The sequence below is a fragment of the Manis javanica genome, chromosome 6 (genome assembly GCF_040802235.1).
Source record: "Manis javanica isolate MJ-LG chromosome 6, MJ_LKY, whole genome shotgun sequence".
Taxonomy (NCBI): domain Eukaryota; kingdom Metazoa; phylum Chordata; class Mammalia; order Pholidota; family Manidae; genus Manis; species Manis javanica.
In genome coordinates this window covers 72,314,888-72,341,433 of record NC_133161.1, presented here as the reverse complement: position 1 = coordinate 72,341,433, position 26,546 = coordinate 72,314,888, and the positions used below count along the sequence as shown (strand labels likewise).

At 41.6% G+C, this 26,546-nt stretch overlaps 1 protein-coding gene across 8 annotated transcripts in view; it reads left to right on the top strand.

Annotated features, from left to right (window-relative positions):
* CDK14 (cyclin dependent kinase 14) overlaps positions 1 to 26,546 on the top strand; it is an 835,688-nt gene that overhangs the window by 635,471 nt on the left and 173,671 nt on the right. For all 8 annotated transcript variants that reach the window (XM_073238870.1, XM_073238871.1, XM_037019857.2 and 5 more), the window contains one exon: positions 23,107 to 23,170. In XM_073238870.1, coding sequence (XP_073094971.1) covers positions 23,107 to 23,170 — 64 coding nt within the window. The remainder of the gene's footprint in view (positions 1 to 23,106; positions 23,171 to 26,546) is intronic.

Sequence of the window (26,546 nt, the reverse complement as noted above, 5' to 3'; positions counted from 1 at the left end):
GTATCCACATAAACTCTTCTGGTGTTTAGCTGCTTTTTTGTTGTTAGAAACTTAAAACATCCCATTAAATGACATCTCTTGTCTTTCTGCTGGTCCCATCACCCAACCTTATTTTCAGTTTATGAGAGTCCATTTATGAGTGTTGAAGTTGCACATTAGGTGAACCAAAGTCGTAATACTTCCTCTCCTGGTGTGAGGAGATTTGGGGCTTAAGGAAGAAGGAAACATAATGCAACTGTAAAACAAACTTCCTTTTGTTCATATTAGTGGGCTGCCCCTGCTTCCTCAAATTAGTCTATATTCAGGGATTTTCTCTTTTGTAATCCTACACTTTATTACAGACATATGAAGAGTGAAACACAAAGGTAATCCAGGACACAAATAGAGATTACTTTGTGAATTTTTCATTCTTTTCTTGGAGTCAAAACATGAGACCATGTTTAGAACAATAGCCTAGCCCATGTTCTTTTTCCAAGATTTTCTAATTTTGTTACCAACTTTACACCATCAAATATACTTTACAACATCAAATAATGATGTTTTTTTCTACCTCATCTTTATTTGAAGACCATTTCTTATCCCCAGGCTTATTGTGGTGTATTGGTGGCTGAAATATTAACCAAGCATAGGGATTTTTATGAGCATTAAACAAATTAATATTTTTAAACAAACGTAACCATAAGATCATTGTCATTAAACTAATTTCATTGGCAGCTGCCAAGGGAGGCTTGTTGTCACTATTGTTACCAATAGGGGCTTCTTTGATTTGAGCCCTAAGTATTACATTCCACTGTGGCATGTGCCCCAGAAGGGCTGAGGGACAGCCTGGCTCAGGTTCCAGTACCCACATGCTCTCTTGCCCAGCTGAACAGACCAGCCATTTATAAAAATTTGCGGTTACCTGGGAAATTTTGAAAGCTCCTTTCAGTTCTCAAAGTCTTTGTTTTGTTTCTTATTCATATTATAACATGTAATCCTTGAAACTAAGGTTTTATTACAAAGTTCTGTCTAATGTCACAAATACTTACTAATGTACTTAATGTAATTCCCTTCCAGCATCTTCATCTAAAAGAACGTTCTGCGGATCTGTCGTCTAACTTTGCCTTAGTCTGTGCTTTTGCTTCTCGTCTTCCTGCATGACATGATGTGCAGACACCATCATCTCTTCTGATCTACTCTGACTTACTTGCCTATTATTCCTTTCCATCAAATCTGGTCGGTCTCCTTCCTGAACCCCCTTATTTACCCATCTCAGTCTTCTCTCTTTTCTCAGGTGTCCATCACATCCATCAAGGCACACTCCCTGCTTCACTCCCTGACCCACCCACATTCTGTACACTCTTCGCTGCTGTGAGGGCTGCAGCCTCAGGAAACACTTCCTTTACTAATTCCCCTTTACCCACCACTTAGCCACACAGGCCATACTGCTCCTGATTGCCCTCTGCACCCAGCGTCACTCACAATGATTGCAGATACATCTAGCAGGCTTCACTTCCCAGTAGACAGTGTGCTTTCCAGCAGAGCATCTCTTCGTTTTTCCCACACTACTTCATGGAATGTGGATCAGCCTCAATTCTGTGTTTATACAAAAAATATATATGAACACTTCACAAAACATTCATTTGCTTTTATAGGAAGTATCCTAAAATGATAGTTAGTGGCATATATTAGCAGATTACTATGTGTTAATTACATTTTGGGAAGTTGATTGGGTATTTGGCTTGCCATATACATATCAAAATTTCTCCCATTTAAAGTAATGGGAAATAGGCTCTCAATCAGCATTTTCATGCAGAACATGGCTTTTCAGAAATGGATTACTGACGTAAGGCAAGCAATGCTTAGACTAAACATCACTAAATAAATAGGTCTCTGCTGGTATCACCCTGAAGGATGCAATTTGGAGCTACAGAGAGCTACCTGCAGGAAAAGCAGCCCCAGCCAATCTCCACCTGCAGAATTATACCTGAGGTTAGAGCCGCTGCCCTAGTGAATTTTATTTGGGGAATATTTGAAACCCAGTATGTCTTCTCTACTGGCAAAAATGTAATGCTCCTGCATGTTTCTACCAGTCAGCCTTTACACATACCTCTCATTGTACCATGATTTCTGGTGGCCCTTCAGGCCTCAAGGACTGAATTTTCTGTATTCTTCAGCTGTAAGGTAGCCTATTCCAAACATGCTCCCAAGCCCTGATGAAACTCCATCAAGCTGTTTTCATAGGTGGTGCAGTCAACTGGATGGGCATCTGTACCTAGTGATGTATATTCTTTATAGATTATACTCTCTCCAACGTGTACCTCATGGCCCCCCCCCCAGACTACTGTTCTCTGCTGAAATGTGAGTTTTGCATTTCCACTGCTCCTCACCAGCCTGCCTCACCCAGTCTCCAGTAGTCTCAGATATCCAGTAAGTGCTTCCTGAGAGATTCACAACCCAGGTCAGAAGCAGATTGCAGGGTGCATTGGAACCTAATAGCATTATCTGTCTCTGGCTGTGCTGTAGTTCAGGCCAGTGTTACAGTGCATGCTAGATGCCTTTTATATTCATCGTTTATGGAAAGTTTTAGGTTTTGGAACCAGATGCTGTAGGAGGAATGGCAGAGGGGGTGTGAATGTCTTTTCTTTCCATCTGTCAAACTTTCAAACAAAACTACACAAAGCATTGTCTATAGTAACTTCATATGCACCAGTACTGTGGGGGCACAGAAAGTGACCTAGAAAGGACTTTTGTGAAGCCTTCCACAAACATGAATATTCCTGTTCCTGTTAAGAAAAAGAGGAAAGGGAAATAAACAAAATCCCTGTATCAAGGAACAAGGCAGTCTAAATCCCCATGGGACTCTTTGTGGTTCACAGTGATGTTCCCTTTCTTCACTTCATCCACTAGAAAACATCTGTAATGAGCAAAAATGGTTTAGGGAAACAGGTCTGTTTGAAGTCAATAGTTCTTAGTGAGATACATTCCCCACTGTTTTCTCCAGTATGGAAAGATTTTCAAGATATGTAAAAGAAAAAAGGCAAAGTACAGAATAGACCTAAGTGTCCATTAATGGAAGGAAGAGAGAACAGGTGAACCAATGGACATGATACGTTGTCCAGGGTGTGCATGGAGCGTTTTGAGATGGTGGTTTCCTACACGGTTTGGGACTGGGCCTATTGAACTCACTTTTTACAAATACTCTTATGTACTGTTAGTTATTATTATTATTATATTGCTGGTTGCATGCAATACTCATAATAATTTTTTAAGCTAAGGGTTAAAATAAAGGTTTTAGAGAAGAAAGTTGTTTTAAAACAAAACATCTCTTGGTCTGCTTTCAACTGAGCAGTAGGCTGGATTGTGGTGATGTGCCCCAAATCCTGGACTCTGGTCTGTGTATTGCTAATGTTGATTACTTCAGCTGTCTGGGGGGGTTTTTGTGGTTGGCATAAACAAGGCAAATGGGCAATGCTTTGTGAAGGATGAGGGTCGGAGCTTCTGGAAAGGCTCTGTATTCAGTGAGGTCTGTTAGGAGGGCCAACACCCATGTATTCTGCTATTACTCTTGTTCCGTGAGTAGGTGACTCTGTAAACAGAGATAACAGAGCTTTTGAATTACAGGGCCACCAGGGTGCCAAAAAGCTAGGCAGTCTTCCAGATTATTTCCATAACTAAAGAATGCTTACCAGCTTCATCCAGTTTCAGGGCTTGGATGAAACCAAGTTAGATCGGCTTTCCATCAGCCAGAGGTTGTGCTGACAAACACTAGATGAACAAACATGGCACTGTTTCCTAAACAGAGGCATGGGGATGGTGGCATTTCTGAATGAATTTATTATAAAATTCATGACCCTAATGATAAGTGGATACGTACTAGATAAATTTGAAATCCTCGGGACAAAAGAAGAAAGAAGAAACAGAGGACACTGAAGTTGCCAAAAAGATGTAGGCCTTGGGGTCAGAGCTCTCTGTTCTTTCCCCCCATCCTCCATTTACTAGCTGTTTGTCTTCATATAGTGAACTTCACTTTCTGAGCCTCATCTATATCATGAACACAAGAGTACCTAACTTGTTAGGATCACTGTGATCATTGAAGATAATGTATAGAGAGGGAGTTCCTAGTAGAAAGAGCCTGGCCTGTATAGGCTGCAATAAGTACAAGTAAGTCTCCTGTTCTTATTGGCAGAGGTGTAGCAGCCTCTGTGCTAAACTTGCTTCTATTCATGTCATCCGGATAGGCCCCAGTGGGCTGGCTCAGCTCTGTGAATGGGCAACTCCATTCATATAATAGCTTCATGAGTCTTCTTTCATGTCTGTGATACTAAGTTTAGATGCTCCTTCTGTACCCTCCCCAGGGAAAATTATTCCAAATAGAACTGGCTTTGATCTATTTTTCAATTTCAACTGAATTATGGACAATAATACTGTATTTTAAAGTATAGCCAGAGACTCCAGGCTACAAAAATTCAAACCTTTTTTAGTCTTTTCAGGGCTTGAAAGTAGATGATTGACCATTGTCAGCTTTACATTGACTTGGGCTTTCTCAGCTATTGAACTCCTGTCTCCAATTCATACCTCCATTCTCCCTTTCATCTTGCGTGATTTTTTTTTGTAATGCACTAATTTCAGAGGTGCATTTCTGTATTGGTTTTGTTATTTTAGCAGAATTATGATCTTTGGTTTGTTCTATCCTAAAAGTTGCTTTTAGCATAATGCTCACAAAACATCCAATAACCAAGAAAAGGACTTAGTAAAGTATTAATTATATCTTCCTTTACTGCCTAGAATTTTCTTCCCCAGAATGCCAGGGCTGTGAGACTCCATGTTAATAAGACCTCAGGTAGACTAGAAGCACAAAGAACTCTTCCTGTTTCATGTTAATGTTGCATAACAAACCATCTCAACATTCAGTGATGTAAAACAATTATTTATTCTTGTTCAAATGCTCATGGGCTAGGTGGGGTTGGCTGATCCCAGAGCATCCTATCAACTAACTACAGGTTGAGTCCAAGTTTGCTGTACATATTTTTCATCCTCCTTGGACCAGCAAGCTAGTCAGGGCATGCTTTTGTCTGGCAATGACAGAAGGACAGTAAGGACGAATGGAACATGTGCTGCCTGCTAAGTCCTAAGTTGCTTTGTAACTGACTCTTTCACTTGCAGTCCCATCTCACTGGCCAGACAAATCAAAGTGCCATGGAGGAACTGCAGAGTCATATGGCAGAGGGAGCAGTTATAGGAAGTGGTGAGGAATCCTGATCACAATACAATCTGCCACATCTGGCTTTGCCACCATCCATCGAGGGACTTTCAGCAAGTCTCCAAGCCTCAGCTTCTCGATGATTGCATTCATTCCTGGCCTTCAACAGATAATTTTACCATCTACTCAGTGCAGGCATTGTTCTAGGTGATGGAAATACAACAGTAAACAAAATAGAAATTCTTACCCACATAAATCTCATATTCTAATCAGGAAACAGACAGTAAATAATGTGTATCTGTGTACATGCATTCCTAAGTGTGTAGTGTGCCAGAGAGTAAAAAGTGCAATGAAGGAAAGTTAAATAGGCTAAGTAAAGTAATTCACCTCTCTCTGCCCCAGAGATTGCTACTGTTAATGGTTTGGTGTTAGTGCTTAAAGGGGTAGAGTGGAGCCTGACCACCCACTGGAGTTTGAATCCCTCTCTGCTCTTCCTTTTCCTTGCTGTCTATTATTTTTCCATTGCTGCCTAACAAATTCCCATGAACCTAAATGCCTTCAATCAACATACATATATATACTCATAGTTTGTGTGGCTCAGGAGCCCAGGCAGAGCTGAGGTGGGTCCTCTGATCCGGGTCTCAACAAGGCTACAGTCGAGGTGTTGGCTGGACTGCATTCCTTTCTGGAACTTGAGATCTTCTTTCAGTCTCATGTGGTCTTTGGCAGAATTCAGTTCCTTGTGGTTCTAGGAAAGATGTCTTCATTTCTTTACTGTCAGCCAGGGGCTGCCCTCAGCTCCTAGAGGCCCACATGAGTCCACGTGGTTTTCTTACAATCCCTCTCACTACAGAGCAGCTTGCTTCTGCAAGGCCAGGAGGAGAATCTCTCTCCAGCCTAAGTATGAAGACAGAGTCTGTATTAGATAACCTAACAATCAGGAGGGTGACATTCCTATCACCATTGCTATATAGAAGTTACTAGAAGCGCATCACAGCTTCTGCCTGTATTCAGTGTGAGGGGTTTACACAAGGGCATGACTAATGGAAGGTCATCCTAGAATTCTGTCTGCTACAACATGTTACTTAACCTCTTTGTGTCTCCTTTTCTTCATCATACAATGGGGGTAATAATAACTAGTTCATCAGGTAGTTTTGAAGATTAAAGGAATTAATAGAAGTCAATCATTTGGATCAATGCCTGCTACATAGAAATGCCTGTATTAGCAATTTTTATTATCTGTAAAATGTGAGGATTTTGTTAGATGATTTTTAAGATACCTTCCAGCTCATATACTTTATGGTTTTGTTGCAGTACTCTAATATAAAAATGAACAAGGATAGGAAATCTACTGATTAAAAAAATAAGTCTCTTTGGATGATAAACCCTGGAGAAAACACAATATAGGGACAAGTTGAAATTAACCTAAATAGACTGTCTGTTTCAAGAAAGCAAGAGTCATTCCTCCTTTATGTTGCCGTTTGGGGAAACTCCCTAAGTGCTTAAGGATTTGGGGTCCTCTAAGCAAATACTGCTTTATAAAAAAACCTCCTCCTTTGGTTACTATACCATCCCTGAAATTAATAAAAACATAGAAGTCTCAAATAGAGCACTGTATGATGCCACTGGGTTACAGTGTAACCTCGCCCACCCACACAGGCCCAGGAAGAGGAGGCTGTATGGTCATCTGCCCAGGATGCCTAGGACTACAGGAAGGGTACTGCCTCTCCGGCTGAGAGCCACTGATGAAAGCCGTCCCTCTCCCCAGAGGCAGGAAACTGCTTGGGAGTGGGGCGTGTGCCGTCTGTAGGATCAGCTCCATTCCCTGCCTCTGGATGATACACTCTGCACTCCAGTCGTGAGGAGCCAGGAGGCAGTATCAGTGGCTGTTTATATCTCTTACTCTGGGTGTTTATGTTCTCTTTGTAAAGGCCCCTCATTCAGAGCAGTTTCTCAGCAGCAGCAGTCTTGACCTTTGTACCCAGATATTCTTTGGGGGGTGGGGGTTGTCTTGTGCACAGTAGGGTGTTTAACAGCTGACTTGGTCTCTACCCACGAAATGCCAGTGGCAACCCCTCCTCAAGCTGTGACAACCAAAAATGTCTATAGGCTCTGCCCGCTGTCCCCATACATCTTATATTTTATTTATTTACACAGTTATCATGAGTATTTAAAAAGTAGTTAAGACACACACTACTTTAAAATATTTAAGCATATAAAATACTAAACAGTAAAAAGCATGTCTCCTACCCCAGCCCCCAGGACCAGGTTTCCCCTTGAGAAGCCCACATTACCATGATTTAGGTCACAAGAGATCTACAGAGATGTTACTGAAAATATATATATGGGTATCTAGTTATTTATAAGACACACAGACATGTGTGTTATAGTTTTATAAGCAGCTCTTTATTTAGTTCATGTTCAAGATGAAAGAGAAATAACCAGAATGAATCTCCTTTAGTTTGTTTCTGTTGTATTTTTTTAAAAAGCTCATCACCTGTTTCTGGGTTGATGCTTGGTCTCTTCCAAAGAATGCTTCACTGCACGATGACAGGCTGCATTACCCTCACTTACACCGTTGGCATCTGGAGCCTCCCACCATGGACCTCCTTTCAGGCCGACGCCGTGTGGCAGTAAAGCAAGAGCTCTCTGGGGCATCAGTATTTTAAGCCCTCAATGTAGACATTTTTCACTTAAGGAAACCACAGAATCCTTCAAAAAGTAGTAACACCTTGTTTTTTGGCGGGGGTATGGAAACAGATAGTTATGGATTTCCTTGTCCTGTTGAGGACACACTGTACTTCATAAGGTCGTGTGTTTCGCATCACGGCCCCACCTTCTCATACAGTGGAATGCAGTGCTCTATCAAGGCCTGTTCATTTATCAGTATGCATGACTTGCCATGTTCATAATAAATGCATGGCTGTTCCCACTCCCCCATAAATCTGTTTTCTGTATTATAGTAACAGAGTTTAAGTTTGATTTGTGTTGATCTTGGTGGTGGTAGAGGTCATCTTCACACAAAGCTTCAGCAAAAGATATATATTCATTTAGGGAAGATTTTTCAAAATGATCATTCCTACTCTTGACAAGATGAAATGAGGACTCTCATACTCCTGAATGGGTTATAAATAGGCATAGTGATTCTACAGAATAAATTTTTTAAAATTTAAAATATTTATATCATTTGTCTTAGCAACTAGATTTCTCAGAGTTGCTAAGTAGTCACAAGGACGCAAAGATTTCTGAATAGAAAAGTCCAACCATGGGGAAATAGATGAATAAAAGGGAAAGGAAAGTGTGTCTTTAAAAAGCTAAGCAACCCATGAAAGTGACAGTGATGATGGTGACAGGGATGGCAGCTCACGTTCACTGAGCTCTATGGTGTGTCATGTGTATCCTAAGTACTTGACATGTATTACCTTATTTAATCTTCCTACCAAGAACCCCATGAGAGAGGTCCTCTGTTATCCCTATTTTCCCAAAGAGGAAACTGAGACACAGGGAAGTTAATTAACTAGAAGGAAAGAGGTTAAGTTACAGCATTCAAAAAGAGAGGTTAAGTCACAGGGATTTGAGTGCAGATTGATTGATTTTGGAGTGCCTACCAAGATTGTGTGGTTGGTAGGTAAATGGCAAACCAAGACCAAAGCTCAGATCTCATAGATACCTCTTCAGCCCCGAGCAGCTTGGTGAACTCATTAGCTGATCCCATTTGATGGATTGTCCTGCAGTAGGTGATGCTGTTCCCTACTCTCTCCAGAGCCAACTGGGGTAAATACGTGATGCACAGAGGTCATCAAGGAGGAAGAAGTGACTTCCCTCACCATGTTAGGGGTACATACCCACCCAGTTTCCTCTATCCACCTCCAGGATGTGATGGCTTCCCAACCAGAAAACAACTAGGTGGCAGGGGGATAGTCTCATCCCAGAAGGAAGGATACAGAACCCATAAGCAGTGTCATTTTAAGTAAGGAGTGTGGAAATTTGGAGCCCAACACTCCTTTCAGATCCCACCTCTTCTGCCTGCTGGGTGAGGCCTTAGTCTAGTCCCTTAGCATCTCTACAGCTCAGTTTCCTCATCTATAACATGGAGGACTAGGAGCCCCTCAGAGGCATTGTAGTGAGGATTAAATGAGGTGATGTATCAACATGTCCTGTGCAAAGGGGGAACCTGGTAGTATGGGAGAGACCCTCCTTTCCCTCAACCCTCACCTGACCTCTCTGAATGCCTCTTCCTGGTTGAGTGACAGCTAGTGAGTGCTTGATGCTCTCATTGTGCACACATGCCCGTATGCCTGTCTGAAGTCTGCAACCGAGAATTATTCCTTGTACACAACTAGCTAAGAGTTTTGTAGCCTTCCCTCATTCCAGACACAGTCAAGCCTGGCCTCAAATGCAAATAATATTAAATAATTTTTAAATAATTTAAGATACATGTCTTGTCGTGTTTTGCTTGCTCACCTGCATCACCACTGGCATCATCTAAAATAAGTGAGGTCTTTTTGGTCAGGAGTGGGAGCATCTGTGTATTTTCAAAGTGTGTGTTTCTACTCTAGTAACAGTAAGTTTTCATGGGACATGTTAAAAAGAGAATTGAATTCTTTATATTGTGAACACACTATAACAAAACTGAATTGCCTAATCCCTAATTTGTCTGTGTCTTTGATCCCCATTCTGTCCTCCACATGAGGATAAAATTCATGCTCAAAGGTCATGGTATATATTTGAATTATTTTTCGGTATGGTCTAAAGGAGTCCTTTTGATCTCTAGAGTCCAGTGACCATCCCTTCCCCACCCCTCACCAATCACCATTAGCTGTGTGACCCCTGCTAGTCACTCAGCCTGATTCAGACACCATTGGTACATCTCTGTATAAGCCAGGGATCCCCATTTAGTGTTTATCATTCACTACATCACATTTCATGTTCATATACACTAAGGCCACCCCTCCACCCCCCAATTCCTCTGAACGTTTTGAGCTGCCTTCCAAACTATCATGATGCAGGATAAGCCAGCATTTGTGTGTTTCTCAACCAGAGCTCCGCTAGGGTGGGTTTACACATTCTTTTCCTTGGTAAACTGACATAGGCAATAGGTCTCTTGGCCTACCAACCGCACCCTTTCTCTTTAGCTCCAGAGTTAAGTATCAGTGCCTCAGTCAGCCCAGGATGCTATAACAGAACACCACAGACTGGGCGGCTTCAGTAACAAACATTTATTTCACACAGTTCTGGAAGCTGGATGTCCAAGTTCAGGGTGTCAGCACCTAGTGAAGGTCCTTTTCCCATTTATGGCTTTCCTTGGAGTGTGCCCACAGGGAGACCCCCCTGACTCCTCCACTTTTTATAAGGATCTAAATCCCATTATGAAGCCCCCCCCTTCATAATCTAATCTAATCCTAATTACCTCCCAGAGACCTCTCCTCCATATACCATCACATTGGAGGTTAGGTTTCTACATAGTGCAACTATTGTGGGGGAGGGACACAAACATTCAGTCCTCAGCAATAAGTATTTGAGAAAGACTGATAAGGGGTGAAGAAGAGTTAGGTATGTATCTGCCTTAGCATTAGTCTCTTGGCTGATTCGTTTATAACACACAATGCATAACTCATAATTTCTAGTTACTGGAAAATAATTGGCCAGAAATGCAATCAATATAAAAGTGAATTAAAATCAAATATGAAGTTAACTGCATAGCTCACAATAACGTAAGCTGGTGCCGACTGATGAGTCTAAATTAACACCAGTACAGAATTTAAAATAAAAAATAACATAGTTGGAAGTTACAGCCAGCTCATGGTAGCACTCACTGATGGTGAGTCACAGCCCAATGTCATCCAGAGAACTGCAGAAGTCCAGCTCCCTCGACAGACCAGTGGTTGTCAGGACTTGAGTGGCAGCCATACTTCTTGGGAGAATGCCTCATTTTCAGTGTGAAGTAATTTACAAATTTTAGATTTTGAATAACCAGTTTTAGCATTGGTACTCTAAATGTCAGATCGTGACCCATGAATCTGTTAGGGATAAGCAGCCCACTTGTAGGTAGAAGTCTGTAGTTTTCCATGTCAGTGGCCAAGAGAGTGTTCCATTGACAGTTGGAATCTGCTCTTGATCTGGAGTAAAGCCTGTGGGGTCCGATAGACCTAAAGCTTATCGTGAAGAGACTTTACCAGAGACTGTCTTTTCCAAACTGTATCCTGGCTTCTAGCACAGTCCTTGGTAATAACAGGTTCACAGTAACTTTTCTGAATAAATATATGCATAAATGTAAATAAATATACACATGTTGAAACTGTAATTGCATCTGTCTAAATAGTAGATACACATTTGCAAAACTGTAAGAAAATGCTGCAGATGTAGTGCATTTTTGTCTTGACCTAAATCTTCTAACAGCCTTTCTGCCAGTAAACTTAACAGAGGTGTAGTTGTAACCCACACATTCCTGCCTACTTCCTTCAAAGCTCTAAAAATAACAGCATCTTTTATTAGAGTAAGTAAATGTGTGGATTTCCTTTGGGGAGGCAGGCTCTGAGCCACATGCACCCTGTAGGCACAGCCAATACACCAGGGCGCACGGGAGGCTCCGCCTGCTCTCTGCCCCCCAGCCCGCCACCCTGGCACAGGGGAGGGCCACCTCCTTTCAGTACTCTCCCCTTGCCCCAGGAGCTCAGTCCACCTCGCCAACACCTGTCCTAAGTGCAAGTAGGCCTCTTCGTGAAAGAAGAGATGAAAAGATGGCAGAGGGGACAGAGAAAATCCAAGCCTGCCCTGTAAGGCAGCCTTTAGACTCCACCTTGCTGTTGTTCCCCATTAGCCAGTGATAAAAATGCAGAAGAAATGATTCCCTTTTGTCCACCCCTCACCTCTTCTGTGACAGCTCTTGTCACTTCTCCGCTTTTGTTCTTGGCCTCGGTCCCCATATCCCAGTATCTCCCTGAGCCTGGAAGCCTCAGGCCAGCCTGTTCCTCCTCCCGGCTAGCACTGCTGCCCCACGCTAGAGCCTGGGAAGTTCTGGGGACAGGAGCCCTGCCCTGCCCCTTGGCTGCTTCTATAGCAAGAGTGTTGTGATTTCCACAGTGGCTGCATTTTTAGCAGAAACCCTGTTGTAAGGGTGGTTTGGCTCTATAGTGCTTTTTGGTTTGTTAGGAATTTAACAGCCTTTGTACACCAGCCATGGGACTAACCACCATATAGAGAATAGTTTCTTTGGGAAAATATATTGAGTCCCAAATAGCTCTTACACTGTTGGAACACATCTCCATTTTAGGTGCCAAGATTTTATTTTTGCATTATGGAATTTTATAGTGGTAAAAGGATAATAAAATCACTGCTGAGCTTTCAACTTTCCATTTTTACATGATGTAATTTTCCTTTCTGAATTCTGGGCAGAAACTTAGAAACAACATAAGCACACATTGGTAAGAGGTGGATGAATAATGGTCTATTCACATCATAGTCACACAAGAGTTTGGATGAATCTTTTCAATATAATATTAAGTGAAAAACTATAATTTCAAAAGATGAGCTACAGCATTATACCCTGTATATAAAATTAAAATAATTAAAATTAAAATATTTTAGAACTTTTATAAGGACAATTGAATTATATGAAAAGGGAAGGTGGAGAATAATGAACATAATTCAGAGTGGAGCTTTCTCCAGGTGAGAGATGCTGGGTGTGCTTGTTAAATGACCTAGCTCTTGTCTTGGGTGGTGAGCTTGTGGATGCTTCATTAAAACAAAATGCTGTGCACTAGGTCCGAAGGAAGGAAAATAAGAAATACCGTCTCTTTTCTTTGGTCTAAGGGATAAACAATTCAATGTGTGTCAGGTTTGAGGAAGAATGAATGCAGAATTGATTTTCTTAGTAGACAGCAGTATTGGAGCATCACTCCTTGACTTTGAAACATTGGCGTATGCCCAGTAGGTGAGCAGAAGTGTGGTGGGACCCACTGGGAGGGAAGGAGTCCCTGAGCCAGTGAGGTTGCCTGGCTGACCACTCTGCCTCAGTCTGTTGGTCTCAGGTGGTCCTGCAGAAATAAATTGCTGTAGGGACCAACTGAGATGAGTGAATAGTCGTATTACCAGCATCTGAGTGATGGGGTAGGAGTACACCAGGTGTACATCCAGGGTGTGTCCTAGTTCTGTTCCTCTCTCCAGGGGACCTAGGCAGGTTCCCCTCTTTGAAATACAGATCTGTATCTTCAGAGTAGCCAGTATTGTCCTGTTTAGTTGAGTTGATCACACTTACATAAAATAATAGGTGTAAGATGGCAAACAGTAAAGTAGTTTATGTGCACTTACTGCTGCAGGCAGACATGTTCCCACAGCGTTTCCTGTTCACTGCATGTTTTACTTGTATAAAATATCCCTTTTGAGTATCATTATAAATAATATTTTGTAAATGGTAATTTTGCTCTGTAGTAGGCTGAAAACCAAAACGAACACCGAAAGATATTAGACCCTATTCCTGGACCTGTAATTTTACCTTTTTTGGAAAATGGGTTTTTGTAGATGGGATTAAGTTAAGGATCTTGAAATGGGGAGATGATCCTGGATTATCCAGATAGGCCCTAAATGCAGTCACCAGCATCTTTATAAAAAGCAGAGGGAGATTTGACACAGAAAAGGAGAAGGCAGTGTGAAGACAGACACAGAGATTGGAATGATTCGGCCACAAACCAAGGGATGCTCTCAGCCACCAGCATCTGGAAAAGGAAAGCAATGGATTCTCCTCAAGAGTCTCTGGAGGGAAGGTGACCCTTCTGACATCTTGATTTCAGCACAGTGAAACCAATTTCCAACTTCTGACTTGAGCATGTCAAGAGGATTACATTTCTGTTGCTTTAAGTCACCAAGTTTGTGGTTATTTGTTACAGCACCCATAGGAAACCAACACATTCACATGAATATGTTTTCAAAGATATAATATTCTAAAACACTTGAGGGTGTCAAAATTTCAGTGTTATGAGTCAGTTCAATAGCTTTGTCATTTTTAATGTAATAAAATGAATATTTACAATACTGCATTTTTTAGGGCCAAAGTTAATGGTTTTGCATTCTCGGGTCTCCCACTAATCAACACGGTCAATGCTCAGTAAACAAGAAAACTACTTTCATTCAAGTAAAAGAAAATGGTAATCAATTTGGGAATGTGTGAAGTGTTGTAGAATTTTAATTGGTCTCAACTTGGCAGCTGAAGTACAGAGATCAGTGGCTGAACTGGGGTTTATTATTATTATCATTATTATTATTATTATTATTATTATTATTATTATTATTGTTATTGTTGCTGTTATTATATCCTGCCAGTTCCTAGAAATGATTTGAAGCCTCTTGCCAGAAGAGAACCCTAGGCTATAAGACTGTTCATTAGAGTAAGGAGGGGAGAGCAAGTGCTGGCCGATGCACTCTGATTTGTAGAATGCCAAGCCAGCTCTCCATGCAGTCTTGGTCATCTGAAGTAGCTCCTGATATGAGATGCCCACCACTGCACTTGAATTTGCCCACAATCCCTCTTTCCAAATGCTGTCTGAACAAATCCTCTTCTTATTTAGCTACTACAGATGAAGGGGTATACCTGGGGCTATAACCTCCTCTCTACTACCTGTGCTTTTTAGGTTGGAAAATCCAGTTAGAACGGATTCTTTAAAGCAGTGCTTCTCAAACTTCAGCATGCACATGAATCAACTGGGATTCTTGTTGGATTAAAGATTCTGATTCATCAGGTAGGGAGTGGGGCCTGAGCTGCTTCCTGCAGGTGATGCAGAAAAGGTTCAATTCATGGCCCACACTTTGAGTAGCAAGGCTCTAGCATCTCTTGCTCTGCCTCCAGCCCTCGCCCTGGGTGCATTTTTTCACATTTCACACTGCTGCTTCAGGCAGTTATCCTTGTCCTGTTGTATCTGCTTGACAACATCGCCCTCTCCAGCCTCTGCATCTGCCCTGGGGCTCCTGAGTGACTGCAGGTACGTTTCCATCACTGAGGCTCCCACTGTGCACAGGTGGGGACTGACTTGTCTGCAGCCCTTTCACAATAACATCACTCAGTGAAAAGAAGAGAAAAACCTTTGAGATGAGGGTGTATTCGATGGGGGCGTCAGAGTTCAGGGAGATGGGAATAGAAACAGTAGGAGAAAAGGGAAAGGGAAAAGAATGAAAATTTAGTTGAAGGAAAACATTTTAAGTGAGCTTCTTTCATTGCAGAATATTACAGTTAAGAGCATTGCCTGGAGTAGTTTCAAATTTACTTTTTAATTTTCCTCTAATTTCTCTAAAAAACTGCTCATTTTTTTCCATTCATGTATTGAAATCTTCTGTGGCTCTCTGGATCCAGTCCGAAGACTTAAAAAAAATCTGTAAACCATCTAAGGATACTGAGGGCCTCTGAGAGATTGCCTAGTTAGATTGGGCAGGTGAATGCTCTCAAACCTGCTGACTAGAATCATCAGGGAGGCTTAGAAAGTTCCTAATACCTAGCCTGCAGTTCGGACCAGTTAGGTCAGAATCTTTGGGGTGGGTCCCAGTCTTAAGTATTTTATTAATGTTGTCTTTGTTCTTAATGCTTCTTAATTATCATGTGCAGCCAAGCACCACTAAGTCAGAACTTCACCTTCTAGCAAATCAATTGAATTCACTTTGTGGAGAACTCAAAGAGCTCTCATTTATTTGGATTCCTTCTCATCTAAACATTTGCCATGTTGAAAACTCTGCGCATAATTTTGGAAACACCATCTCCTTTAAACCAGTACCTTCAGTTGAGCAGCTGGTTAATTATTCAAGCCGCTTTCTGAAGCCCCGGCAGCTTTTCATTTTTCTCAGTCCAGTGGCTCCCCCTGCTGGCGATTCTCAGGTAAAGCGCCCTGCCCTGCGGAGTCTCAGTGCAGGTGGTGGGCGCTGTGTGGAAGGAACACTACGCTGAATCACAGCATTTTGAACGGCTTCTTTAATCCCACGTCCAACCTGTATGCCATTGGCCATTGCCAAAATGAACAGTATAGACACTCTAACCCCTTAACCCGAAGCACTGTAGGTGAGGCTTGGAGAATGACGGAAGAGAGGAACTATACATATGTGTGTATACATACACATATGTGCACACACACACCACATACCTGCATATATTTGCCTATCGTGCTACTAGAAAATACTCTGATATCAGCCGTTGATTGTGCCAGTTCCCTGCAAAATAATCCACACTGAAACCTTTCTACCCCGTAGGCTGTAATTACAGCCAAATAAAAACAAAGGTGGGTGTGAATGCAGACCTCATTGCTCAAACTGTGTTGTAGTATTACATCAGATTTTTGCGGATGACCCACATCCATGGAGGCACAATTTAACCTTTATTACATCCGAATGCAGAATGTCGTGCCGTCCAGCCCTTAGCTCTGACTAAACCCTATAAGTCTGTCCATTCCATTTTATACAGCTCTCATTAGAACGCCCTTTGGTATATACTGATAACCCATTGACCCTGTTTTTCCACCTGACCCAACACATCCTAAGTCACTTTCCCATTGACATTATGGTTCCTGATATGTTTGAGGCCATGTCCCAAACCATTTTCTTCTCATCAAGAGTAAACATTTCCAGTCCACCTCATGGCACCTGGGCCCACCACCTCCTGGCCTTTCTAAGTACATTCGTAGACGACTGCCTTATCTTGTCACTCTTCACAGGCGGTGCCTGGTACTCACGTAACAATTCAGATGTACTCTGAATGATAAATGGCAGGATTCAGTGATCAAGTCTATATTAGTTAAGACTGCATAACAACATTATCACCGACTCAGCAACTTAATGACCATTTATCATCTCACAGTTTCTGCAGGTCAGGTGTACAGCGTGGTTTCTGGGTGCTCTGCATCTGGGCCTTACAGAGTTGCCGTTAGAGCATCAGGTGGGTCTGCAGTCCTCTAAGAGGATGGGCTGGAAAGGATCTGCTTCCAAGTCCATGTGGCTGTAAAACATTCAGTTTCTGTCAGGCTGTTGCACTGAAGGCCTCAGGTTCTTGCTGGCTGGTTGGGCCACCTTCAGTTCCTTGTCTTGTGGCCTTCCCAACGTAACGGCATCCTAAAGCCAGCAAGGGAGGGTCTCTTGAGGATTAGCGTTGTGCACAATCTTATCACAGAAATGATACTTCGCCACTTTTGCTATGTTGTGTTGGTTAGAAGCAAGTCACCGGTCACATCCACCCTCAAGAGCTGAGTATGAACACCAGGAGGTGGGGGTCATGGGCTACCATGAAGCCAGCCACCCCTAGTCTCTGATTTCTACTGGGTGATCTCATACAATTTGGACTCAAACAAAAGCCATGAGTCTTTTTTTTTTTACACAAATTGTTGTCTGCCAGGTCTTCCCGTCTCAAATGTTAATTAATAGAACCTGTGTGCTGGACTTCATGCTCATTGCTCCTAGGTTTTTCCCTGTGTTAGGTTCAGCCAGTTCCCACCTGATTAAGTATTTTTTGATCCTGGCCAATATTACACATCCCTTCTATTTTGTATAATCTGGGAGTGTAAGATATTTTTCTACGTCTTCCTTTAAGTCACTAACGAAAATGCTGAAGAAGTTGGTACTACTATGTAACATTTATACACATACACACACACACACACATGTGTTGTGTTGGTTAGAAAAATTGTGTATGTGTCTGTATTGGACAGGAGGGAGAGGAAGAATGAAAAAAGCCTTTTTTCTAATACTCAAAACCTCCTTCCACAGTCTGGTCGGTTGGCTGTGAATCACTGAACACCATCTGAGCCACATTTCTCTATCTAATCCTCCTGGGAGTGAGGTAGTAGACAGTACAGCTCTTAAAAATGTAGTCTTTCTAGTCAAACAACCCTAATTTTGAATTCCGACTTGATAATTATTTCTAGGTAGCATAGATGATGAGAGGAAGTTCTGCTTTCACTCTGGCTCCTCTTCGAACTTTATACCATCTGTGCCACGGGGAGTGTGTCACATCCAAGCCATGCTCTGCCGACTCTTCACGAGTTTCATTTAGGTCTTCTCACTGAGGAACTAGAACTTCCAGAACCTCAAGTAGTACAGCAACGCAGCCATCATTACTCTAGAGATGTCAAGTGTGGACTTTCTGAGTTTAAAAAAATCACCCAAGTTATTCGGTTGTTCTCTATTTCTTAGATTCATTGCTAAGTCAGTTTGAAATCCACACTGCCATGGAGTGCCCATATCATAAAACTGCAGACCCTCAAGTGGGACTTCCTTAGTCTGTACTTGTGTAAGCCAGTTTCCTCTGCATCTGATAGGCCAGAATTCCTGTATAGACGTCTCTGACCCCAGGACCCAGGAAGACTTTTGGCCATGCTTGCTCTGCTTGAACTGTGGACATTCTGCAGGCAAAGCCCAGGGTCTCATTTTCAGCAGCCCTTGGGCTTGTGCAAACGCAAAGACCAGGAAATGTGACACATTAATTGGAACATTAAGTAAATGTTTCTGACAAGCACTAGTTCTTGAGCTCTGAGCTCTAGAAGTTTAGAATTTGCTTTTCTTCTGTTATTGTAAAGTAGATGTTTCAACTGAGAGGCTGCTCTTTTTCTCAGCATGGTCCTCTGACATGATAGGTGGGGTTTATGCTGTACCTGTCAGTGCACAGGTGAGCCCAGAGGAGTAAATTTGAGGTCATTAAGCCATAGTTCATCAGGTTTAGGCAGTGTAAAACTCCACTGAGAAGGTGAGATAGACCCTGTGTTTCTTAACAGAGTCTAAGAGGCAGGAAATAATAGAGACACCCTTCTGGGAAATATGGTTGTGTGAATATAGGGGTGTAAGTCCATTGTGTGCTTGGATTTTGCCATTTGCTTTATCCTACTACATTGATGCTAAAGAGTTCCAAATGTTTTTCTTGATCTTAAATTCCTCTTCCAGGATCCATATTTGTATTTCTAGTTAGTTGCTTTTTACACATCCCGTTTTTACCTTCAGACGTTTCTTACATTTAGTAGGTCCAGAACTCATTGCCTTTAACTCCCTATTTTCTTTATCCCCTGCATTCTTGATTTCAGCTAATCACTTCTTGTTCCCTATAGATGACCCTTAAATAGTAAGAAATACATGTACATCATGACTTGCAATGCACACATACACATATACAGGTGCAGATGTAATTCATAAAACAGTATTTATTTTCACCATGTGTGTTACCCTCTATCTTCTCTTGAGTTTCCTATTTTGAAAATTGCTGATTTCAACACTCTAAATAAAATTTACAGTCCCCCAGTGGGTCACATGACCTATGATTTGAGAAAACCCGAAACATAAAATGCAGATAATCTCTATTGATGCAGTGTAAGTCCAGAGAGAGGAAATGCCCGTGCAAAATACCTCTAAAAACCGAAATCAGTCAAAGGGAGAAATAAAGTTTAAAATCCATTTATTGCTCACAAACTGCAGTCTGGTGCGTTTCTCTCTTTCCTGCTCTAGCAAAAGCCAAAAGTGGCCCTCCCCTTCACCTCTCAGATACAGATAAGCCGTCCATTGCCCAGGTAATTACCTATTGATAGGGAGATGAACTTGTCCACCCCTGAGGAATGATGCAAATGCACTAAAGCCTTACTTCTTTACAACTCTGAATGCCTATTGATATGCAGATATACTACAGCCAGGGGAGATACTCTGGAAATATTACAATTTTACCCACTTGCAGGATTCAGCCCTAGCCTTCCATCCCATAACCCAGAACCATCCATTCACACTGAGCTTCATGCTGTCACCCAGACACACCATTCATCATTCATTCACTCAGGCAGCTTTTACTGAGTACGTATATGGTACCAGGGACACGATCGGCACTACAGATCTAAAATAGAAGTTTGCACCAAGCCCTCAGACAGTACAAAGATCACAGTGTGTAACTTGGTCCAGAGAGTTCAGAAAGTGTTCCTGGGAAAGGTGACTGTGAGCCTGAAGCTAGAAACAGGTAGAAGTCAGGAGCTGGGCATTCCTACAGGGGAAACCGCTGTGGGAAGGCTTGGGGACATGAGCATTTGGAGAGCTGCAAATATTTGACATTAGCTTTTGCTTCTAACCAGCATACTCTCCTGGCACTTCCCGCCTTCCTCTCCTTGGCCAGCCTTTACTCAGTTCTCCCTCTCCCACTGAAGGATCTGTTCTCGTGTAGCTTTTCTCCCTGCCCCCAGGCGGACTCAAGCAGGCTTGGGCTCTCACCGCCACCACCCTCATCTCCACATTTCAGAGAGAGAACACAGGAATGTTGCAGGCAGCTCTCAGCAGCCCTCTGCCTCTGCTCACCGCAGCAGGAGCAGGTCAAGACCAAGTGGCTCACTCTTCTGTGTTCCAAGGTTAACACAATACTTGTGAGCACAGTGAGTAAGTGAACCAGCAAGCCACAGGCACAGGATGAAGCTGCTTAAATGAACACATAGGAGACTTAGCACATCCAAGCATGTCTGCTACTTTAAAGCTGAAATGGGCCTCAAATGTTACAGACCTGAATATTATGAAAGTAGGGATCACATTTTAAATGTCAATGGCACACAGATGCAATTGTCTCTGCACTGTTTTATTTGCAAAAGATTGTCGTTGACTTTTAGAGAACTCCTCTTTGTCCGCCTAATTTAAAAGTGTCTTGGTCATGAAAATGTTTAGTCAATTAATAGAAATGAAAAGCTGGCATTGGAGACAACACACACCCAATTTTCCCAGCACACAAGTAGCCTGTCGTTTCTAACTGTACTTTAACCCAAACTGCTTTTCCCAAAAAGGCTTTTACAGGAAATGAAATTGATTTTTAAGTCTTTTCCTTTGCTATCCACTTTTGTTCTCCTTGTGCAAAAAGCCCAGGAGTTGTAGGCAGGAGGTGTGGGGTCTCATCAGTCAGCACTGTACCACTCTAAGAGCTGTGTGTGTTTTCTCTTTGCAGGTAATATTTTTGAGATGCCATAGTATTTGATAATTGCTTTGGAAGAGAACACTGGATATAGATGGGGAGAGTACCTACGAAAAAGTTATGCTAACACAAACACTGTAGAAACAGGTGCGGTCAAAGTAACAAGACATGCCTTTATTAGAAGTGAGAGAATGAAGTTCAGGTTCTGGGTGGACTTTTCATTGTATGTAAAACCTTCTCCGGTCTGTTTCATACGTGATGGGTTGGTTGTGATTGTGGCAGGATGCTAAGTTGATGGTTCCTCCCTTTAGTTGCTAAAATCCTTCACGATCTGCATGCAGATTTCAGAGGGAGCTCAAAGTGGAGCAGTCCACAGACGAACTGCAGGCGCCGCCCACAAACATGGTTGTCTCCCTCTCTGAAAAGTGTGAGAATTTGCAAAAAGAACAGGGGAGATGCCTTTTGCAGAGACACCATTACCACAGTTGCTCACATCAGACAGTCTTTGTCTCTTCCTGTCTTACAGCTCTTCCAGGCCTCTTGCCTGACTCTTCCCCCGCCTCCGCCCATCAACAGTCAGTGGCCTTGTTGGTGGGAATATGCCTGTTAATGTTGTGTTAATTAGTGCTTGCAAAGTTAACCAGTTACAACTGAAAAGAGTTGTTTCATCTTATGCACAGACTCGTGTTTCAGTGAGGGCCATAATACGTGTATTGAATCCGGATCTGCCAGAGTAAGAGGCAGTGAGTGGAGTACCCGCTGCATGTGTGTTACTTACATACCCGGGCAGGGCCGCTTTGTCCTCCACCCCAGTCAGTGCATACATAATCAGAGCTCTGTGTTTTCTTTTTGCCTGGTATACCTGCTAATCCTCAGAGATGAAGTGAATATACTACTTCGTTTCCTTCCATGATCTCTACCATCCCACCAGCTTCTGGCTTTATCTCCCACCCTTTCTAACAACACTGTTGACTCTCTGTGTTGGTCCAGCATGATACACAGTTTGCGATAGCATGTATATTATGGTTTTGCCTCCCCTGAAGAGGAAGTCACTACATTCTCCCACATGGTTAGCCTCCTTAAACGGACCCCATTTTCTATGGGACTTTGAATAAATACCTAATGCTTACACCGCGCTTGCTGCACACCAGGTAGTGTTCTCGCCACTGATGAGGTAGGTGCTGTTAATCATCCCCAGTTTACAAGAGAGGAAGTGGAAGCTCCGTGAGATTATTTCTCAGCCAAGGTCACATGACTAGTAAGTAGGGGAGCAAAAATTTGCCCCCAAGGAGTCTGTCTCCAGGGTCTGGTCAGTTAACCCCTCAATTGGTGCTCTACTGTGATGATGGAGTATAATAGTGATAATTCAACCGAGCCTGTCCCATTATATGTGAGGTAGGATTGCCCTTCAGTTTCTCTAAGCAGATCAAACACTGGTGACAGAAAAGTAGATGGGGAAAGAAAGTGGAAATGTGGAAGTATAGGAAGAATAGTGTTTGGGGACAAGGAAACTATAAATCCCACAAAGACATTTACTGTAATGAGCACTATGGCCACAGAGAAGGACGTCTGTCCTTCCTAGGCCGTCTGTCCTGCTGCTCTGAACCACTCTGATGCTCGGACAGAGGGTGTGGGGAGAAAATGTCAGCAGGCTTAGAACTGTTAGATGATTAGACACCTGACACTGGAGGGAAGGATGAAAACTCATGAAAGAATCATGAGAGACACATACATACTTTATTCAGTTCCATGAAGATGACAGCTTGTTAGTCCTAAACCCACTTATTAAGTTTGGAGATGATAAAATGCAGCAGGTGTAACTTGTCTGACCATATTCAGCTGCACTTGCTAAAACACAGGCTTTCGTCTTGGGTGGCTCTTTAGCTAGGTTTGTTTTTACTGAAATAAAATCCCTGGCACATGATAATGGGAAAAAAAATCCAGAGTTTGATCATATGCAACATACTGTCTTCTACCCTGGAGAATTTTGGGTGTTTTGGAAATAACAAGTCTGTTTCCACAATTTCCTGTTCTCTACTAGGTTCTTGGAACACCAAATGAGGACACGTGGCCTGGAGTTCATTCTTTACCACATTTTAAGCCAGGTATGTTTCATTAATTACAAATGACCTGTATGCAAAAGGTAAATATATAAATGTTCTTTCTCAAGTTGGTATGTTACCTTGACAAATTCTGGTTACTTTTGCCATAGGGTATTCTTATAGTTATTAGTGGAGTCGTTCTTTTGTTTTCACAATTTATTTGTCTGTAAAGGTAGAACTAATGACATCCCCAGTGACTGGCTAATCTTGACATAAGCATTCTTTTCATCATCAGTTACACTAGCATCCATAAGCAAAAGTTAATCTACAGTCCATTTGTGTGACTTCCTGTAATAATAGTAGAAACATTTTGATTTATTTTTTAAAAACTAGTAATGTAGGGTCAGTCAATTTGAGTTTAAACATATAATGTTCTGAATGCCCTATTTTCTATCAGTCTTTCTAATGTAAAATATTTTTACTTCCATCTTTTTTAATGTAAACTATTTAAACCCCTAAACTATAAAATCTGAGAGAAAATGCAGAACTTTTAAAATGAGTTGTCATGTTTTCTCCTCACCAGCAGGTGGCAGCCAAGAAGTTTTCAGTTTTAATAATTACACTTAGAAGAATCTCAAATGTGGTGATTTAATTTTTATAGGAGGGGTGAAAGGTTTGGAATTGGAATTTTCTTTAGTCAGTGAAGTGAATTATTGTTAAATGACTCTCTTGTTGGTTTTTTTTTCTTGTTTACAAAACGGATTATAAAATGCAAACCCACCATAAAATTGCTAAAAAGAATTTTATGGAAGATCTAATACTCCATTATTTTTTGAGGGAAAAAAGCTGTGAATAATTTCTGTCATCGGAGCCAAGTATACTCTTTTTCTCCTCGTCCCCTCTTTTGGGGACCATCAGGAATAAATTATCAATCCCAAAGAATGACTGAGTTGAGAAACTATTATTATTATTAATATTTTTCTTCTAAAAGTATACAATGTGCTAAAAATTCTTTTATCTTCTTTGGCCCCAAGAACTCTGCATTTTTACTGGATATTTTAAGTAACTTCTATGTTATGAAAAACTATAGAAACTTAACAATTTAAGATGGAGTTTTTCTTCTTTATTTAATCAAGTCAGAAGCATCCTCTAACTGCTCTGGTTGTTCGTAATGGAGCCTAGATGAGAACACCGTTCTATATAAGTGTTCCACATGTGGGTTCCTGAAGGTTATCTTCCCTATATTAGTATCTAAAATCGTAAGTCCTAGGGAAATAAAACATAGGAGAATATGAAAAGTGACCAAAGTTAAATGCAGAAAGGAACAATGAAGATAGTTATTTAGCCTGCCAAGTTTGTACACTAGAAAACATGAAGTAGTATGTTTGTTTTGGTGTGAATAGAATTTATCTCCATCAGCAACATACAAAAGCATTTATTAAATGTGTACTGGAAAATACTATTATGTAGTGCAAATTAAGGTACTATGGGAACTACATGAGATCAAGGACTATGCATACTACATATTTTGGTGATCAGTAAATATTTGTTGCCCTAAATTATTTTATTGTTTAAAACAGACATTATTTACATGACTCTTCTGGTAGACATATATAAATTAGGATATATAAGTTTAAGTTATTAATATTATGTACAGGTGCCACTACAGACACATCATACATAGAAGGTAATGGGGGCCTAGAAGAATAACACGTTTAGGTGGTATAAGGCATGGGTCCTGACAAGCAAGAATGATATTCAGACAAAGCTCGAGGCTTACAGCTAAGAGCAGATGTAATCAGTGCTTCCTGAGTTGGCTTGATGGGAATCAAGGTGAAAAAGATAATAGATGAAGGCAAAGGAAGCCAATGTGTGAATCCTTTCATGCAGCACTTAATCAGACATCAGGGGAATCCTAGTCTCTGACCCTTCCTGGACCTCATATTCCAGTAGAGACAGATATACATTCCCAGAGGAGAAAAACATCCATACTGAGGGTCACCTGTCCCACCCCAGAAGAGTACCTTAGTAAGTCTGAAGGAAAACAAACAAGTCCGAGCCATCAACACATACTTTGTTTTGTTTTGTTTAATAGACTTTATTTTTTAGAGCGATTTGAGGTTCATAGCAAAATTGAGCAGAAGGTACAGATTTCCCACTTACCTCCTGCCCCCACACATGCACAGCCTCCCCCATTATCAACATTCCCCACCAGAGTGGTACATTTGTTACAATTGTTGGACCAATGTTGACCCGTCATTATCACCCAGTCTGTGTTTTCCATTAGGATTCATTCTTGGGTTCATTCAGTGGGTTTGGACAAATGTATAATGACATGTGTCGCCATTATAGTCGCATACAGAGTAACTTCCCTGCCCTGGAAATGCTCTGTACTCTGCAGTTCATCCCTCTCTCCCCCCAGTGCCTGGCAACCACTCTTCTTTTCACTGCCTCCATAGTGTTGCCTTTTCCAGAATGTCATGTAGTTGGAATCATGCAGAATGTTGCCTTTTCAGATTGACTTCCTCCCTCATTTTTCCTTCACGTTTCCTCATGGCTTGATAGCTCATTTCTTTTTAGCTCTGAATATTCCTTTGTCTGGATGTAGCACGGTTTATTTATCATTCAGCTACTGAAGGACATCTGGATTGTTCAAGGTTGGGCAGTTATAAATAAAGCTACTACAAACATCATGTGCAGGTCTTTATGTGGACAAAAGTTTCTAACTCCTTTGGGTAAATAAATACCAAAGAGCACAATTGCTGGATCAGACAAACTTTTATTAATTTTTGAAATATATAACAAATTTAAGCAATTGAAAATATCAAACAAGTATAAAAATGGAGCATGGGGCAAAGCCTCCCCACCTGTCTGCCATCTGCCCACTTCCCCACCCACTGCCCCAACCGTAGACCTCTTTATGTAAATGTAAGAAATTATGGGTTTTTTTTTCATTACCCATATTAAACACAATTCTGGACCTGGCTTCTCTCACTAATGCATCCCACAGGTCTTCTCATATCATTGTTCCGAGGCGGCCAGTGAGGGTTTCCTCTTCTCCTGCACCTGCATTGTTTCCCATTTCATGGGTTTAACCCAAACGTGCTTATAGACATTAGGGTTGTTTCCAGTGTTCTGCTATTATAAATATCCACCCTGTAAGTGTATGTGTATATACACATCACACATATGCAAGTATACCTGAAGGATAAATTATCAAAAGTGGGGTTAACAGATCATACATATACATGATCATAATTCGGAACATGACTGTCAAATTCTCATCCAAAGGTTGTGGAACCAGTCGACTCTGTTACCAGCAGTACACGAGAACGGCCTCTTCTCCACAGCCTCGTCTCCACCCCGCAGGGTATAGCCATACTTGCAGATTTTGCCTGTCTCTTAGGTGACAAAAGGAATTTCAATATCATTTTAATTT